This window comes from Bos indicus x Bos taurus, chromosome 25, assembly GCF_003369695.1.
Source record: "Bos indicus x Bos taurus breed Angus x Brahman F1 hybrid chromosome 25, Bos_hybrid_MaternalHap_v2.0, whole genome shotgun sequence".
In the NCBI taxonomy this organism is placed as follows: Eukaryota; Metazoa; Chordata; class Mammalia; order Artiodactyla; family Bovidae; genus Bos; species Bos indicus x Bos taurus.
This window is the reverse complement of record NC_040100.1, coordinates 3,048,927-3,067,809: the sequence shown is the minus strand read 5'-3', so window position 1 is coordinate 3,067,809 and position 18,883 is coordinate 3,048,927. Positions and strand designations below refer to the sequence as shown.

At 55.9% G+C, this 18,883-nt stretch overlaps 1 protein-coding gene across 2 annotated transcripts in view; it reads right to left on the bottom strand.

Annotated features, from left to right (window-relative positions):
• SDK1 (sidekick cell adhesion molecule 1) overlaps positions 1-18,883 on the bottom strand; it is a 744,026-nt gene that overhangs the window by 16,396 nt on the left and 708,747 nt on the right. For both annotated transcript variants that reach the window (XM_027528208.1, XM_027528209.1), the window contains 3 exons: positions 15,110-15,271; positions 14,306-14,431; positions 2,448-2,612 (listed from right to left, as the gene is read on the bottom strand). In XM_027528208.1, coding sequence (XP_027384009.1) covers positions 2,448-2,612; positions 14,306-14,431; positions 15,110-15,271 — 453 coding nt within the window. The remainder of the gene's footprint in view (positions 1-2,447; positions 2,613-14,305; positions 14,432-15,109; positions 15,272-18,883) is intronic.

The following is an 18,883-nucleotide window of genomic DNA, read 5'->3' as shown; positions in this document are numbered from 1 at the left end:
CCCCCGCTGCCCCCACCCCAAGCCTTGGCCAGCAAACTTACATTCTCCCAGTTTTATCTGTTGTCTGGGTTACAGGGAGGGAGGGACAGAAGTGCCCGGCCTTGCTCGTCTCTCCCAGTATGGGGGCTTTCTCCCGAGACACCCGCAAACCCCCTGGCCGCCCCTGTTCCCGCTGCCACCACCTGGTCTCACCACCTCCGCCTGCCAGCAGAACCCCCGCTGAATCCTTGACATCGCAGGGAGTTCTCGGGTGGAAAGTTGGCCCCTCCTGCAAGTGCTGCGCCCACGAGCCTGGCTGCCCTCAGTCTAAGCCTGGGAGCCCCATGACCGACCCCTCTGGGCCGAGAGCTGGACGCGCCCACACCCTCCCAGGAACCTCAGCTCACGCGCTGCGGCTGGGGGGCGCCTGTGAGCCTCATGACCGACCCCTCTGGGCCGAGAGCTGGACGCGCCCACACCCTCCCAGGAACCTCAGCTCACGCGCTGCGGCTGGGGGGCCTGTCTGCTACCTGTCGGCCTCCGCCGCCGCACCAGGGCTCCCCGCCCACGGAAGCTGGGGCTGCGTTCTGTGTATTTTGTGCCCCCAGCAAAACTGAGAGTCACTTTGAAGGAGGATTGTCTTCTTCCTCATGTTTTATTCTGTTTACTAAGGAGAGAGATGGGAGCCGCTCTTTGCCAGGTGCCGGATGGCCCTGGGGTCCCCTCGTGCCTTCCACCTGCTTCCCTGTTGGGGGCATTGGATGTGTGGGACAGGACGGGAGCCCCAAGATCTGCCGCCCAGAAGCAGAAACCCACCGGAAGGGTCTCAGCAGATGGACGTGAAGCGTGTGCGCCCTGCCAGCAAGCGGAAGTCCTCTCTGGCTACTGCGACAGTCCAGGGAGGGAGCCTTGGCAGGCGGAAGCGCTTTAGATCTGACACGCATGAGCTGGATTTCAGAGGGATGTGTGAACCACGGTGCCCACAGCCCCGAGGACCAGGAGCCGTGTTCTTACGTAGGAACCAGCCTCTGCCGCCCCCTCTGCGTGTGCGCGATTGCAAGCCCTGTGCATTTGGAACTGCTTTTTGTAATTTTTTATATGTGGTCAAGGGAGGCAAACCCTGAATTGCTGGATGCAGTGATGGGCTTCCTTATTCCATTCTCTCTACTTTGGGGTGTGTTTACAAGTTTCTTCATAAAGACGAAGTAGAAGAGGTAGATTTGGCCTTTCTGCCTATTTTTCATTAAACAAGTGAGTGGTGCCCAGGCTGTCCCTCTCACCAAGCGCCCCTGGAATCCACGGTGCTCCCAGACCAGGAGGCACGGGGCCCGGGTGCCCACAGACGCTCCCCTCCCTCCAGGCCCACTCAAGGAAAGGATGAAGGATGTTTCCAATTTAAACAAGCGCAGTCAGCAGCTTAAACAGATGTGACTACGGGGATGGGGAACATATTTGTCTTGATTGGAAGGAAGGCTCGTGGTTTCTGGCCCAGAATCGGCTTGCGACCTCCAAACGTCTCTGCAGCCAGCTCCCTTCTCAAGTCGGCTCCAGGTGGTCGGCCTGCAGCCACCCCCACATCTAGAGCCTGGCTTGCAATCTCGGCGGCGTGGAAGGACCACCTTGGAGCTAGAAAATCATCAGGCCCAGACCCGTGACCCCCGTGACGCAACTGCTGTCCGGGGTGGGGCCCTGAACGACTGTTTTCTAACTGTTCCCGAGGGTGGCCCCTAAGGTGCAGCTGGGGTGGAGGCCCACTCCTCACCTGTGTCCGGGGCCCCAGGAGCGGGTCCAGGCCGCGTAACCAGCCTGCCCCACAGCTGGTCCCCTCACTGCTCCCCCAGCCTCATGCAGGCTCTCCCTTCCCTGCGGCCATCCCCCTGCACCCTTCAAGACCCAGGCCCAGGGCCGTCACTTCCTCCCGGCGGTCACACCCCTCGTCACATCACTGGTGAGGACGGGGTCTGTCGGCACCGACACTTGAGCTCCAGGTAAAGGAGCCTGGCCGCCCCCTCCATGTCTGTGCTACCCCCATGGCTGAGCCGGGGCTGACACTGGAGCCGGCAGCCCTTGGCCTCCAATCTCAGGCACCGGGGGCACCGGGCCCCTCGGCTGGCATCCCTCAAGGACGCCTGGGCTGACATCCCTCAAGGACGCCTGGGCTGACACAACCACGTGTCCAGGGCTCGCACTGTCCCCGATGGCGGCTGGGGACGGGCAGGTTGGTGCAATCTTGCTTTTCAACTTTCGGCTCAACAGTAAGGATGCATCCGCTAACAGAGGGTCTCGGGCTGCACTGTGCAGGGGACGTCTTCTCCCCTGGGGGGACCCTGCCCAGCTCAAGCTGAGGCCCTAGCTCTGACAGAGGGCGAGAGGAGCTCAGTGAGGCCAGGACATCTCCTCCAGGGATGGCTGTGCTCTGGGCCCATGCCGCCCGCCCACCCCCCGGGGTCCCCAGGCGGGGCTCCTACCTGACACGGCAGCGGAGGGGCTGCTGGGCTCCCCGTAGCCCGCCTGGTTCACGGCCACCACCCGGAACTCGTAGGTCACTCCTTGCCTGAGCTGGTCCAGGCTGACGGTGTAGGCCGTGGCGCCCCGTGGAATGTCCTTGGCAAACATGTCCCACAGGCCTTCGTCTGCGGGGCAGCAAGGACGGAGTTCAGGGTGCCTGTCTCCCACACGGAGGCCCGGCGGGTGGACGCTGCCCGCCTTGCCCTCAGCCCCCTGCTCCCTCCCCAGGCTGGGGCCTCGCTCTCCTGAACGGACGCCGCCGAGGCTGCCAGATGGGCGGAAGCATCTTCCCTACATCCTCCTGGCCTCTGGCTCTGCCGTCTCCTCTTGGTGTAGGGCGCTGGCTCTTTCTGGGACGTCCTGCTGTCCCTGCCCACCGCGTGTCCCTAAGCCCCAAGTTCCCTCTATCCCGACTCACTGAGGACACGCGCCCCTGCCCCCAAGGGCCCAGAGGCCCCCACGCACACCAGCCTCCACTGAGTTCTCAGCCCCACTGCCTTATCACTGGAAATGACAGTCCAGCAGGCGGGTCAAAGAGAAGACGCTGAACCACAGCCTCGTGCACCAGCCAGCTCCCAGGTCCGGGGTGACGCTGTGACGCTGTCTACACTGGGTGGTCACTGTGGCACGCCTGGTGCAGCTTTCGATAATCGATAGCGGGTCATGTTCTCTCACGGGGCGATGGCACTGAGGGGCAGCTGGCATGGAGAGGCAGGCAGGGGCTCTGGGCCAACCCCACAGGGGCCTCGGCCCCTCACCTGGGGACCTGGCTTCACCTCCTGAGCCAAACCCCTGAAGCGCCTTCCTCGAGTTCAAGCATCCTTTGGAGGGGCTTCAGTGCCAAACCTGCCCTAAGACCAGTTGTTTTTAGTCTCTTTCCGGGAGCTACTAGACACAAGTATAGATTTTAAAAGATGTACTGGATTCTGACTCTTTGCAGTCCATGGGGTCGCAGAGTCAGACACGACTGAGCGACTGAATGACAACTGAATTTTGAACTTAAACGCCCACGTTCACAGAGCATTATTCACAGGAGCCGAGAGGTGATGAAAGCAACCTGTGCCCATCGACGGAGGGACGGATAAATAAGATGGTCCATCCAGCCACACAGAGAAGTGCGATCCAGCCTCAGAAAGGGAGACATTCTCGTGCCTGCTGACACAGCATGGATGAAGCTCGAGGGTGTGACACTGCGTCACACACACACAGACGCTGGACGGGTCCAGTCTAGGAGGTTCCCCGAGCGAATCCACAGGGACAGAAGGGAGAGGGGTGGGTGCCAGGGGCTGAGATGTGACTTAATGAGGACAGAGCCTCAGTCCGGGAAGATGAACAAGCTAGGGACGATGGTGCACAGCCGTGTGGACATACTTAATGCTGCCGAGCCGCACACGCACAGAAGGCTAAGGCGGCAAACATACATCACGCGTTTTACCAAATAAAAATAGGTACTGAATTTCTTTAAACCCTGACATACAGGAAAACATTAACAAAACTGAAACTGAAGCCAGAAAATCAGACGCAGAGAGAAAGGAAGCAGCTAGACAGCCTTGGCGCGAAGCTGCCTCACCACGCGTGAGCTGTGTGACCTTAGGGAGAGGGTTTAACCTCTCTGTGCCTCACTGGAGAACACGGGCAACATCTACGTCACAGGCGTGCCTCGGGCACTGAACGGGTCAGCACTGATGAAGTGCTCGGTAAGCAGTACATCCACCGAGTGTTTGCGAAATCCAGTCTCTATGGAGCTCGTTGGGTAAAAAGTGGGCTCCGGGCCCACACTGTTCATTTGAAACACTGATCCTCCGTGAATTATAAATTCTGTTATAGGAGCAGGTGGGTGATCTTTTACAAAGAGCAGGCGATCTGGAGAGGAACAGCGCATTTGAACGTGCATGCTTCACAGGGAGGACGCCTCTCTGGGAAGCAGCCTCATCACACGCCTCGGAACAGCAGCGGCTCGAGGATCAGCCCACGGTCAACAGCAGATCACCTGTGTGTGAGTCTGTGTTTGCACAGGGCTTACAGTGTGCACCAGTTAAGCACTGTAGTCACGGGTTAACAAAGGAATGGATGCGGGCGAGACTTGAAAGGCACAGACCTCGGTACAGAGGGGGAGCGCGATGACTATTTATTTCTAAATGCTCACCAAGACACCCATTACCATTAACAACGTCCAAATGGCAAGTCATCGCTTAAGCTTCCTCTTCCTTCTGAGACCGTTAGGGTTCGCACATTCGATTGTTCTCTGTGGTCGATTTCTGGTGTGAAGGCTGCGCTTGCCCTGCAGGCCCTGCTCCCTCGCCTGGAGGCCTCGGGAGGCCCTGCTCCCGCTCCACGCCCTCCCCCCACCGGCTCCATCCACAATCACTTCAGAGCTCTGCTCAGGCCACGTTCCAGCCAACAGGGAGCCAGATGAGACTTCTGTTCTCAACGAGCTCCTGATAAATCTACAGGTGGGGGTGGAGGAAAACCAACAAGGTCATCTCTCCCTTTCAGATTCACCTCCTGGAGGCCAGCCCTGACCCACTCCTGCACTCTAGGAAGAGACGGCAGCGTCCGCCTCTGGGCCTCCAGGACACTTCTCTACGTTTACCTGTCTGTCTGTACCGATGGGCTTGCGAATGTTTCAAGAGTTCAACAGGTATCAGTTGACATGATTCACTCCCCCTTTCTTACCTCTCCCTTCTTACTTCATTCCTTCTTTTCTCCTCTTCCTCCTTCTCTCCATCCATCTTTCCTTTCTTCCACCCATTCACTCTTCCATCTACCCATCCATCTGTTTATCTTTCCGTCCACCCATCCATCCACCCACCCACCCACCCATCCATCCACCCATCTCTGTACCCCCAAAGCTTTTCACAGGGCCTGGCACAAGCAGGTTTTCAATAAAATAACCACCTCTATTTATTTAGTGCTTACTATGAGCAAGTCACTGTTCCAAGGGCTTTAAACATTGAAAGAATTGTGTGGTGTTTTCCCTCTTAGAAGATAGTTTTATGCTGTCAAAGAGACTAAAGGAAAAACACAGACCCTAATACACTGGATAGTGCCTAAACCCACTGTAATTAAGGGGCTAACAAGACCGTGAAAGGTACTCCCAGACTGTCCTCAGCAGCTCGAGCACTCCTGCAGTGGGTTCTCTGAGTGTCTTTGGCACTAAAGTTTCTGTAGTACTTTCCTGCTACTTGAAGAAAAAAAAAATGATTTCCCCTTCCTCTCCTGTCACCCAGAGGCCACATTTTATTTTAAATGCTCTGTCATAGCTCCAGGAATTATGTGTATTTTTCATAAAAATGTTTTAAAAACATTGAACAGAATCTCAACACAAAATGATTTACTTTACATGGACAAATGCTGGGAGGCGGGAGTCATACCAAGACAATTTCCTTCCGAATTAATAGAAAAAAGTTCGTATTTCTGTCCTGCTTAATTCTGCCTTTCCAAAACCAGCATACTCAGCAGCTCCACTTGTAACCCTCTGGGCTGTTTACCCACACTGATGTTCACGCCGTGATCGCTGCCGGCAGAAACCCCTGGCGGCCGCTGGAACGTCCACTCTGTCTCTCCACTGCCAACTGTTTCCCTCATCTGTACTGGTCATTAAATATCTCAATAGATCAATGACGGAGAAAAGTATGTCTACAAATTAGGGGGGGAAATAACATTACAGAACTATTAAGCATGATGAGATTTGTGCAACTGATTTTCCACGCACCAGGATAATCCCTGGGCTTGAATGTCCATCTCGATCAACACTTGAGGGGTGTGCGGGCCCTTGTGTGTTTCTGGGGATGTGCTTGGCCCGCTTTCAGACCCTGGATGAGGCTACCCTGCCATGTGCCCCAGAGACCCCCGCCAGCTTCCCGTCCCGACCCTCGTGGGGAGCTCGGATCGGCCTGAGGGAAACAGTGGCCGTGTTTCCCAAAGCCACATCCCTGGGTGGCTGACGCCTCAGGCCTGAGGACCTGACCTTTGACCTCCCTGGTGGTGATGCTGACCTTCAGGCCAGGGCCACGTGACACCTGTGTTGGGGTGTTTGCGGTGTCTGCTGGGCCTGGCCCCCCTTCGGGGACCCCAGCACCTTCCTGGACTCCTGTTACTGAGACACTGCTGGGAAAACACCAGAGCGAGTAAGAAGGTGGGGCAGCCGCTGAGAAATGAATGCTGCAGAATGTTGCCGGATAAACCACTCTGGTCACACGCCTCCATGTGCACTGACTCGGGAGGAGAGCTGTCCACCCACACAGTGTGGCCCTGCCGGCCGGAAGCTCCTGGGCTTCTGTCAGAAGCTCTGGGCCGCCCTATGGCAGTGTTTGTTTCCTAAAACAGGAAGATGGCTAATTCTGAATGGCCGCAAGGAAAGCAGGCACCCTCTGTCCACATAGGCTGCCGCCCCGACCAGCTTGTTTCCAGGGAACAGAACAAGGCGACTCTTTGCTTTCGGGGCCAGCACCTCCCTCCTCGCCTGGCGGCGGCAGGAGGCCCATGTCTCGGGGACGACATCCTCAGCACCAGGAACCAGGAAGACCTCCCTCCTGATCAGAGCCCCGCCCAGCACAGGCACATCCCGGGCTCTGCGCTCCGTCGGTCCCCCAACACTCAGAAGCGCAGGCAGACACCAATACAAAAGTCTGATTTCCTGGACAGTTACACAGTCTCCACACTGAATGAAACTCATTCACGGCCCGAGATTTCTGGTGCCGCTAACTCACACGATGAACCGGGACGCCGGCTTGCAGTTCTGAGCCTGAAGCTGTTGACTTCTTGTTTAGTTGCTAAGTCGTGTCTGACTCTCTTGCGACGCCATAGACTATAGCCCACCAGCCGCCACCGTCCAGGGGGTTTCCCAGGCAAGAATACTGGAGTGGGTTGCCATTTCCTTCTCCAGGGGATCCTCAATGCAGGTCAGGTCTCCCGCACTGGCACATGGATTTTTCACTACTGAGCCACCGGGGAAGCCTGTTTATTTCTTGAATGCTGCCATTTCTCTTTGTATAAATGGTCTGGGTCGGAAATTTAACTGACATGGTGGGGATTAAATTTGAGGCTAAATACATCTGATTAAAAAAACTGTATTTTATCTGGTCCTTGTTTAAGGCAGGACACACGAGATGAATGTTGAAATGCAAAGGATGGCCTGTGATGGGGGGGCTCTGCCCTGGAATAAACGTCCGCAGAGGCTGACTGGCTGTCACGGGGGGCTGTGGGGGAGACAGGCGTGAGCACAGGCTAGTGGCACAGTGGGAACTGTAGCCACAGCATGCCTGCTGAGGGTGCTGACTCAGCAACTTCCATGGATTTTTTTTTTTTTTTTAAACCTTTAGCAAAACACTGATGTTTTCCTTTGTTCAGCTGAAAAGTCCTGCAGTCAAAGACTGCAGTGGACAGAATGACTGGGGAGGGGTCTGGGAGGCTCCCAGGAGGACTGAAATATTCTGGGGAGGACCACCCCCCCCACACCCAGGGACCAAGGACCATAATCCGTCTCATCTGCGCCCATCTCCGGGCTAAATACATTATTTGTGAAAAAAGCAACACAATGTCTGCCTTGCATTCGGTACATCCTAAATATGTCTATTTCACGGCTGCTTTGGAGAGGAAAATATATTTATAGCTCCTTCAGTGCCGTTCCCGCCTATTGTGTAAATATGTAAATGAGGCTTCTTGATCTACACAGTAAAACGCCTCGGAATAATCTGTGTAAATAAATCAGCTGCATATGCCCACTGCACAGTTCCCATTGCCTTCCCCAGAGCTTAGCAACACCGACTTGGAGGAAACCTTCTCAAAACCCCAGAAGTGAACCTCCGGCAGAACTGTCCGGCGGGGTCTGGGGCCGAGTCCATGCTCGCTGACCGCCCTTCTCCAGGACTGGGAGGGAGTCTGTGTTCTAGCCCCGTGCGAATTTCCTTAGTAGCTGTTCAGTTTGGGGTGTTGATGTCAGAGCATCAACAGAATTCGGTTCAGTTCAGTTCAGTGCTCAGTCATGTCCGACTCTTTCCGACCCCATGGACTGTGGCATGCCAGGCTTCCCTGTCCATCACCAATTCCTGGAGCTTGCTCAAACTCATGTCCATCGAGTCAGTGATACCATACAACCATCTCATCCTCTGTTGTCCCCTTCGCTTCCTGCCTTCAACCTTTCCCAGCCTCAGGGTCTTTTCCAATGAGTTGGTTCTTCACATCAGGTGGTCAAAGTATTAGAACTTCAGCTTCAGCATCATTCCTTCCAACGAATATTCAGGACTGATTTCCTTTAGGATGGACTGGTTGGATCTCCTTGCACTCCAAGGGACTCTCAAGAGTCTTCTCTAACACCACAGTTCAAAAGCATCAATTCTTCAGTGCTCAGCTTTCTTTATGGTCCAACTCTCACATCCATACGTGACTACTGGAAAAACCATAGCCTTGACTAGGTGGACTTTGTCAGCAAAGTAACGTCTCTGCTTCTTAATATGCTGTCTAGGTTGGTCATAGCTTTTCTTCCAAGGAGCAAGTGTCTTTTAATTACATGGCTGCAATCACCATCTGCAGTGATTCTGGAGCCCAAGAAAATAAACTCTGTCCCTGTTTCCATTGTTTCCCGATCTATTTGCCATGAAGTGATGGGACCGGATGCCATGATCTTCGTTTTCTGAATGTTGAGTTTTAAGCCAACTTTTTCACTCTCCTCTTTCACTTTCATCAGTAGACTCTTTAGTTCTTCTTTGATTTCTGCCATAAGGGTGGTGTCATCTGCATATCTGAGGTTACTGATATTTCTCCTGGCAATCTTGATTCCAGCTTGTGCTTCTTCCAGTCCAGCATTTCTCATGATGTACTCTGCATATAAGTTAAATAAGCAGGGTGATAATATACAGCCTTGATGTACTCCTTTCCCGACTTGGAACCAGTCAGTTGTTCCATGTCCAGTTCTAACTGTTGCTTCCTGACCTGCAGACAGATTTCTCAGGAGGCAGGTCAGGTGGTCTGGTATTCCCATCTCTTTCAGAATTTTCCACAGTTTACTGTGATCCACACAGTCAAAGGCTCTGGCATAGTCAATAAAGCAGAAGTAGATGTTTTTCTGGAACTCTCTCACTTTTTCAATGATCCAACAGATGTTGGCAATTTGATCTCTGGTTCCTCTGCCTTTTCTAAACCAGCTTGAACATCTGGAAGTTTTCAGTTCACGTACTGTTGAAGCCCGGCTTGGAGAATTTTGAGCATTACTTTGCTAGCGTGTGAGATGAGTGCAATTGTGCAGTAGTTTGAGCATTCTTTGGCATTGCCTTTCTTTGGGATGGGAATGAAAACTGACCTTTTCCAGTCCTGTGGCCACTGCTGAGTTTTCCAAATTTGCTGGCATATAGAGTGCAGCACTTTCACAGCATCATCTTTTAGGATTTGAAATAACAACTGGAATTCCATCACCTCCACTAACTTTATTTGTAGTGATGATTCCTAAGGCCACTTGACTTCACACTCCAGGATGTCTGACTCTAGGTGAGTGATCACACCATCGTGATTATCTGTGTCATGAAGATCTTTTTTGTATAGTTCTTCTGTGTATTCTTGCCACCTCTTCTTAATACCTTCTGCTTCTGTTAGGTCCATACCATTTCTGTCCTTTATTGAGCCCATCTTCGCATGAAATGTTCCCTTGGTATCTCTAATTTTTTTAAAGAGCTCTCTAGTTTTTCCCATTCTATTGTTTTCCTCTATTTCTTTGCATTGACCACTGAGGAAGGCTTTCTTATCTCTCTTTGCTATTCTTTGGAACTCTGCATTCAGATGGGTATATCTTTCCTTTTCTCCTTTGCCTTTCACTTCTCTTCTCAGCTATTTGTAAGGCCTCCTCAGACAACCATTTTGTCTTTTTGCATTTCTTTTTCTTGGGGATGGTCTTGATCACAGCCCAATCATCAGCAAAATTGGCTGTGGTTAAAATGCAGATACACAGGGCTGCACGGCCACCTGCCCGGGTTGTCCAGGCCTGCTGGCCGCCCTCCCCAGACCAGCCAAGTGGGTGAGCTCCATGCCTTTCAAGGCAAGATGGAAATGAGACAAGTGGGTGGACGGTAGGCAGCCTGGGGCCCCTGGGGCCTCCCCAAAATGGGCTCAGTCTTCCCAGACCCTGGGCAGCCTCTGAGAAAAAACTCCCTGTCCCAGGGACCCACACACCACAACCAAGCTCCCTTCAGACTCCACTGCCCTACAGAGGGCTCGGGGGGCCGCAGCAAGATGGTGCCGCATTTACTCTCTGTGCAATGAGGTCTGTAACAGATGACAGCTGAGCTGCAAAGCTCACAGTACCGGCAAGAGTTTAAACACTGACAATCTGTAACCACGTTTCATCTGACTCCAAGCAGCTGCGGGCCTCCATCCTGGAGAGCAGGGGGCGTCCTTCTCGACTTTCAGAGGCTGGACGGTGAGCCGGTCAGCCTGCCCTGGTCCAGTCAGCTGCTGGAGGAGGGACAGATTTTCCATGGACAGGGCGGGGGTTGGTTTCAGGATGGTTCACGCGCGTTGCGTCTGGGTGGTTTCAGGATGGTTCACGCGCGTTGCGTCCGTGTGGTTTCAGGATGGTTCACGCGCGTTGCGTCCGGGTGGTTTCAGGATGGTTCACGCGCGTTGCGTCCGGGTGGTTTCAGGATGGTTCACGCGCGTTGCGTCTGTGTGGTTTCAGGATGGTTCACGCGCGTTGCGTCTGTGTGGTTTCAGGATGGTTCACGCGCGTTGCGTCTGTGTGGTTTCAGGATGGTTCACGCGCGTTGCGTCTGTGTGGTTTCAGGATGGTTCACGCGCGTTGCGTCTGTGTGGTTTCAGGATGGTTCACGCGCGTTGCGTCTGTGTGGTTTCAGGATGGTTCACGCGCGTTGCGTCTGTGTGGTTTCAGGATGGTTCATGCGCGTTGCGTTTGTTGCACACTTTGTTTCTGTTGTGATTATACCGGCTCCACCTCAGACCAGCAGGCATCAGATCACGGAGGCTGAGGACCTGGGGGCCCCTGCTCGAGACCACGGCTTCCTTATCTTTTCTCGGTGCCGTGGACCCTCTGACAGCTGGCTGACTTTGAAGGCCCCCGTCTCAGAGTGGTTTCAGATGTGTGAAATACAACGGAAAAGGAAACGAGTCACACTGGTGATGCTAAGTGCCTGGCGGCACCCGGAGATGCACAGCCATGTCCGTCTCCAGGCTGCGAGGAGGGTCTGGGTACGTGGGTCTTCTCGGCGCCCTGGGTGAGCCATGTGGTCTTTGGAAGATGTGGTAGAGAAACGTGGATTTCCGTGACACCCTCACACCAGGGAACTCGGAAGTCTTGGCTTCGTCACGAACGCCTTGGATAAGGAGGTAGAGCAGGGTCTGCGGACGACGTAATTCCACCGTAAGGATGAGTGTGAAGGATCCGGGGGAGTCTCTCCACGGCTGGCACGTGACACGCATGCGGCCGTGACTCCGGCTGCCGGCAGCCTCACAGCTACTGCAGTGACTTAGGTGGCTTCTCACCTCTTGTCGTGGACTGAATTGCATCCCCTTGTCATTCACACCCTCGAGGCCTGATCCTCAGGCTCTCAGAACGTGATCTTATTTGGAAATAGGGTCTCTGCAATTAATTAAGATGCAGTCATGAAGGTGGGCCTCTGTTCCATATGACTGGGGCCCTTCTAAGAAGGGGAAATTAGGGACTTCTGTGGTGATACAGTGGCTAAGAATCCACCTGCCAGTGCAGGGGACACAGGTTCGACTCCTGCTCTGAGAAGATCCCACCTGCCACGGAGCAACTAAGGCCGTGGGCCACAACTACTGAAGCCCACCTGCCGAGAGCGCGTGCTCCGCAGCGAGAGAGGCCGCAGTGATGAAGCCCGCCGGCCGAGAGCGCGGGCTCCGCAGCGAGAGAGGCCGCCGTGACGAGAGGTCGCGCACCATGACTAGAGAGTGGGCCCCACTCTCTGCGGCTGGAGAAAGTTCACAAACAGCAAAGAAGACCCAGCACGTCCAAAACAGTAAATGAAGAGGAGAAATAAAAAGAGGACATTTGGACGCAGGCGGGAACACAGGGTGGAGGCCAGGTGACGAGGAAGGTCGGGGCCTGGGTGATGCTTCTGCCACAAGCCAAGGCACCGCAGAGGCTGTGGGCAACGCACCGGGAGCCGGGGGAGGCGCTGGACCGAACCCCCCACCCCCGGCTCGGCCGGCCTCGGGAACCAGCCCTGCCGACCACCTTGATCTGAGGCTTCCCGCCTCCGGAACCGGCAGACGGCACGTCTCTGTTATTTAAGCCGCCTGTGCTCGGTGCTCGGTTACAGCAGCGAAGGAAGCTGCCGTGTGTTTATCAGTGAAGGAAGTGCTGCTTTCAGTTAGAGGTTAGTGAAGATAAAAACATATTTTTTCCCATCTAAATGGTTGGAGCTCCAGAATTCTATCCATGAACACTGCGGGGGCCTGGGGAGCGAGCAGGGTAACCCCTGGATTTGAGGGGCAAACAGCTTGCTTCCTTTGGGTCAGCATGGCCTCCACAGCCTTGTTTGGGCCCAGACCCCAGGGGCCTTTTAGCCACGGTGCTGGCTGAGCCCGGCCTGCCACAGATTTGGGGCCCTCTGCTTCCAGCACAGGACAAACACCCTGCTTATCAGAAACTGGCCAGGTCCCAGGCTGGGGGCTGAGCATGGGTGTGGGAGCCAAAGAATCATTCACGTTTCATAGAAACCGTCTTGGTTTATGGACCAGGTTTCTCCTCAGAAGTTTGTAGAAGGCACTTCTCATTAGGAACCTCTCAGAACCAGTTTGCTGGGGAGGAGGGGTGCCTATGTCACTGTGGGGTCTGAAGCTTCAGGGCCCCTTCCTCCTGGTCTAATAGCTGCTTTAGACTGTAGTCTGAAACACGCCCAGAGCTGGACCCCATCTAGCAGGAGGGACCTGGCGATTTGTGCTCTGAGTGTGGCTCTGGCCCACGAGGCCTGCTCACCCTCAGAGGTTCATGCTGAGCTGTGCAGCCAACTGAACGTGCAGTGCCCCTGTGTGGGCGACACCCCCACCCCTGGCCGTAACACCAGACTTAACCCATCAGAAGTTCATTTTCCAATAAGTCCTTCCTAAAAGCTGAAGCTCCAACATTTGTCCACCTGATGCAAAGAGCCAACTCATTGGAAAAGACCCTGATGCTGGGAAAGATTGAAGGCAGGAGAAGAAGGGAGTGACAGAGGATAAGATGGTTGGATGGCATCACTGACTCAATGGACATGAGTTTAGGGAAACTCCAGGAGTTAGTGATGGACAGGGAGGCCTGGTATGCTGCAGTCCATGGGGTCGCAAAGAGTTAGACATGACTAAGCGACTGAGCGACAACAACAAAAGGTATTAACTGAACAGGAGGAAGGGGAGAGCCCGCTCAGGGCGGACGGGGTCGGGTGGATCTCAGCCTTGCTCTCAGCAGGTGACGTGGGTTCCTGGCAGGAAGGCTCACAGTGAGGGGTGAGCAGAACCCGGTCCACCAAGACCCTCAGCCTGTCTCTGAGCCACTCGCGGGTGTCACTGGTGAGCCGAGAGCATGTGTGAGGGGCCCTAAGTCCTCAGCATGTGTATCTGAGTGATGGTTACCCTCCCCTAAACCCGGCTCACGTGGCCACCTTGTCGTGGGGCTGATGCCCGTGAGGTTATGAGCACAGTCATGGTTATGAAAACAGAGGGTGAGGGAGTGAGAGGGAGGCTCTCATTTCAGCATCACTCCCTCGGTCCCCTTGTCATCAGGGAGATACTGCCAGGCGGGCCTGCGGCTTGGACACGTCCCCCCTTGTACAGACGCACGGACACGGTTTTGGGGTGGTGCCCACCCTACCTGAGGGTCTGGCCTCGATGACGTAGCCCGTGGTGGGCGTCCTGCCGGCCCGGCCCTCTGTCCAATGCAGGGTCAGCTCAGAGGTGGATTTGGTGACCGAGACGTCTCGAGGGGAGCCCGGGGACCCTGTGGACAGAGCAGAGCAGGGGGCTTTGGGGACGCCTCGCCCGCAGGGGCTCTCCAGGCAGGGCCACCACGCTCAGTCTCAGGTTCCTCCTCTAGAAAGTGGGGGTGGGGTGGGGCCGACGCAGGCCTCACAGGGTCCCTCGGAGGATCAAGAGAGGTGAGGCGTGGGGGTGCCCCCTGGGTCCGCTGCCCCGGCCTCGCCTCCATAAGCACCTCCGTAAACAGAGGCCAAGGTCGTTTGTGAAGTGGAAACCTTGGCTCAACCTCACGTGTGGAAACTTCAAAATTTTCTTGTGTATCTTGAATTGAATGCACTTACTTTGTCTTAATAATTTTCCCAGAAAAGAAATACAAACTTGACATGCCTAGGAATTTGCTCGTCTACACTGAATGTGCTCACGTTGAGACACTTGCGTTAATACGCGCTTTTGAAGACAGGGTCAAGAGATTCCCCTGGGGGCCCGGCGGTTAGAACTCTGCGCTTCCACTGCAGGGGGCCCTAGGCTGATCCCTGGTCGAGGATCTAAGGTCCCACACGGCATGGGGTGCAGCCAAAAGTTAAAAAAAAAAAGACAACGGGACCAAAAGAGGCCTGAGCTGAAGCCAGCTCTGAGCGGCCACAGCGGCTCGCTGGAGTGCAGACAGACCCGGAAGAGGACGAAGGCGGCTGGTACTCACCCTCGGCCGGCCCGGCCGTGACGTTGGCCTGCAGCTCGGGCCCGTAGGCGATGGTCCGTGCCTGCACACGGAAGAAGTAGGTGACTCCCTTGGTGAGGTCCCGCACCTTCAGCCAGCGCGGCCAGTTCCCCTTCACATCCACGGTCACCACTTTGCTGACCCCTAGAGCCGCAGGAACGGGGAGAGGGGTGGATTCAGAGGGGTCCTGAGCCCCGCCTGCCTGCCCAGCTCTGATAACAATGGCGGAGGCCCCTTGGTCTGCTAAGGAGGTATTTCTTACAATTAGGAGGCGTTTAAGTGGTGATAATGGCCAATTTTCAGCACAGATAAGTGCAATTAGAGTCTAAGCTTGATAAGCGGGTGCTGACAAGGGAAGAAGCACCCTGAGAACATGTGGGAGGAGGCGGTCAGGCTCGCTGGTCAGGTCAGGGGCAGAGACCTCTGGCGACCAGCACCACCCGGAGGGCAGGGCCTTGGGGTCTGTAGGGCCCCTTCCCACAAAGTCTTGAGTCACGTCAGAGGCGACCTCGGGTTTCCCGACTCAGTCCTGGAGGAGACTGTGGGAGAGGAAGACTCAGGAAGACTTCTGGGGGTTAAAGCTGCACCCCTTCCTCCGCCCAGTGGGGACCACCCTGTGGTGTGAAGGCCTCGGCCACGCACGACAAGCACAGCTTCGCCCGGGACTTGACGCGAGGATGGAGCACCTGTCACCACAGACAGCGGTGCCTCAACCCAGAGACCGGGACGGCCCGGGACCCTCTCCCTCAGGCATGGGGATGGAGCGCGCGTGATGCTGGCTGCACGGTGTTTAATTAGAAAACAGAGCTTCAATATTTTGGGAGGAAGATACATCCTGAAAAATACATAAATGCAGCCTTTTCCAGAAGGGAAAATAGAGTTCTCTATGACGTTTGAAAACGAAGCGTTTGAACAAAAAAGCTACAGAGCTCTAGACTGCGGGACTTCTCAGAGCCTCCCACCCGCCGATGGCTGTCGGGCACCTCTGTGTGGGGCGTCAGGCTGCGGTGGGTCGGTCAGCAGAGGGCGTGTGGACACGCTGCACGTGGTGCCTGCTGTCCAGGGTCCAGAGTCTGCCCCACTGCGTCCCCCACACAGAGGACTGCTGGGCTTCCCGAGACCGTGGGCCTCCTGTCTGTGCTCGCTGTGAATGGCCAGTGTTCTCTGCACCTTGAGTGCAGAGAACTCAAGGGCGGCCTTGACCTCAGAAGAGCCCAAAAAAGCGTGTCCTTGTGCAAAACGGGTCCACCTTCCAAGTCGCCAGAGCAAATCCCTGCAGTCCTGCAGGTCCCAGGGTCTCTCCTCGTGGCTTACTGCGTTCACATCATGCCTTTTATCAAACACTTGACCAGCTAAGTCATTCTCTTCCCAATTATTTCAGAGCGATTCTGGGGGCTTTTGCCTGGTCAGAGCTTTTCACTGGAGAAGCAGGGCTGTTTCTGCCCAGCAAAGCTGCCCCTCAGGCCCATCGCTCCAGACGGGGCTCCCGGGGGGCACAGCACGCACACATGGAGAGCGTCCTCAGCTGATGCTGGGGGTCCTGTGGGATGTATAGTTTTTGGCAGAGCAGCATCCCTGCCCCCTTTTTTGTTGTTAGAAAAGAAATACCTTCTCCTTAGAGTAGAACCAACCCCGGGCACAGATTTTGTGAACTCTGTCCCCCCAACCCCTGTCCCATTCCAACCCCCCATTCCATCCCAACCAAGGCAGAATCTTGTTCGTTTAGTCCATTTTAAAACTGTGCCCTGCGCTATAAAGCCTCATGGTGCAATTCCCTAAAATACTTCCATTTAAAACATTTTGTTGTTGATGTTCAGTAGCTCAGCCATGTCCGACTCTTTGCGACCCCATGGACTGCAGCACGCCAGGCCTCCTGGTCCTTCACCGTCTCCTGGAGCTTGCTCAAACTCATGTGCATTGAGTCAGTGATGCCATCCAATCATCTCATCCTCTTTCGCCCCCTTCTCCTGTCTTCAATCTTTCCCCCATTTAAAAGACATTTTTAGAAAACATAAAAACAGCTCTTCCATGGAATCAGATTCCCAAGATCAGGGCCTGGCGCTCCGAGGGCTGCTCTGCTGGGCTCCGGGGTCCACAGCACTGGGTCCACGCTGGGCCCCCCGCTCCCTGGGCTGAAGGCAGCCCACCAGGTCTGGGCCTGGGGCGGGGCACGCAGGGTCAGCCGGGGCGAGGGCGCTGCTTCACAACTTCTGTTTACTGTCTTCACTGCAAGCGTGCGTGTGTGCGTGTGTAACGCACATATCACATCCTTGGTGGTCTTCACGGGGAGCCAGCTGCCACAGAGAGCTGACATAGAATGAAGACACTCGAGGGTCCCCTGTGTTTGCAGCCATGTCTCCGGGAGACACCGGGCCCTCTGAGACACGTGAACGCATCGAAATTGTCCGGAGCCCCCGTCACCACTTCCATGGTTCCCTGTGGGAATCCCGGATCCCACAGTGAAGGGGGCCAGGCTTTTCCAGGAGACCCCCACTCAAGAGGCCCGCACGCCCATCAGACTGGCCGGCCGCCTTAAGCAGGGGGGATACATAATCCAGGAACTGGGGGGCCCTGGTGAGGGACAGGCCGAGGTGTGGGGACTCGTGTGCAAACACTTCCTAAGCCTCCGCCTGCCCAAGGTGGCTGCTGTTCTGGCGTCAGCCAGCGCTGGCCAGTGCGAGGCCCCCAGCTGAGCCCAGAGTAAGGGCTTCCCGTGCGAGGCCCCACACCCGTCACCAGCAGCCCTGCCCCGCCCTGGGCATGGCCTCCGTGCAGCCCTGCCTGGCAGACCCCACCTTCCTGGGCCGCGGGCCGTGGAGGCTGGAAGGGCTCGGGCCCAGCGTGTGACTGAAGAATCAGGGGTTTGGGGAGCGGCTGTGGTCCAGGCAGGCTCCGGGTGGGATCCTGAGAAGCGGGCCTGGGTTGGTGGTGAGCAGGGCGCGTCTGGAAGGTCATAGGTCACCAGGGTGGCACTCAGGCAGCGGGCCTTGAGCTCTGCCCCTAGGGATGGGGTGTGTGCTGGTTGCCGGGGTGGCTGGGGCAGGTGTGAGGCCTAAGGTCAGCCTCGCTCCTGCAGGAGCTGGGCCAGAGCTGTCGGGGGGCAGGTGGGCCCGGCTCAGGGCAGCTCTGGGGGTAGAAGCGGCCCCAGGGCTCCTCGGGCCGGGCTGGGCACTGCCAGTCACTGGTGCTGTCACGGTCAAGGGCAGCAGCCCCAGCCCTGGACAGGGCACTGGACAGACGAGTGGGAGTCAGGGTCTGGGACGTGCTGGTCAGGAACCTGGGCTCCAAACAGGAGCCGGGTCAGTGGCTGTGTGACAGAGCGCCAAGTCCCCGCCCCCACTCACATGGGCGAGCAAAACGCTGGTGTCCGGTAATTCTCGGCCCTTCCTGGCCGCTGGACGAGCAAGATCCTGGCCCATCTCCTCCAGGGCCTCTGGGGCTGTGACCGCGACTCTGGCCAAGCCCAGGCCACCTGTCCCCAGACTGAGCGGGGCTGAGTCGATGTGGCCCCGGCCTCTTGGCCGTTGGACAGCCTGTGTCCACACGCCGCCTCTCCTGCTATTTACCAAAGTTCATGAATTTTCTGAGACGCGTGCCCCTCACGCGTCCATGTCTGATCTGGGATGCAGCTTGGGACAGTCGCTGCACACGAGGCCTGGGCCAGAGTGCATTGGAGGCCCTTTTTCCTCCTCAGCACTTAATAAAATTACCATGCATCTCAGAGCCCACGGCAGTTGAGATGCGATGAAATAAAAT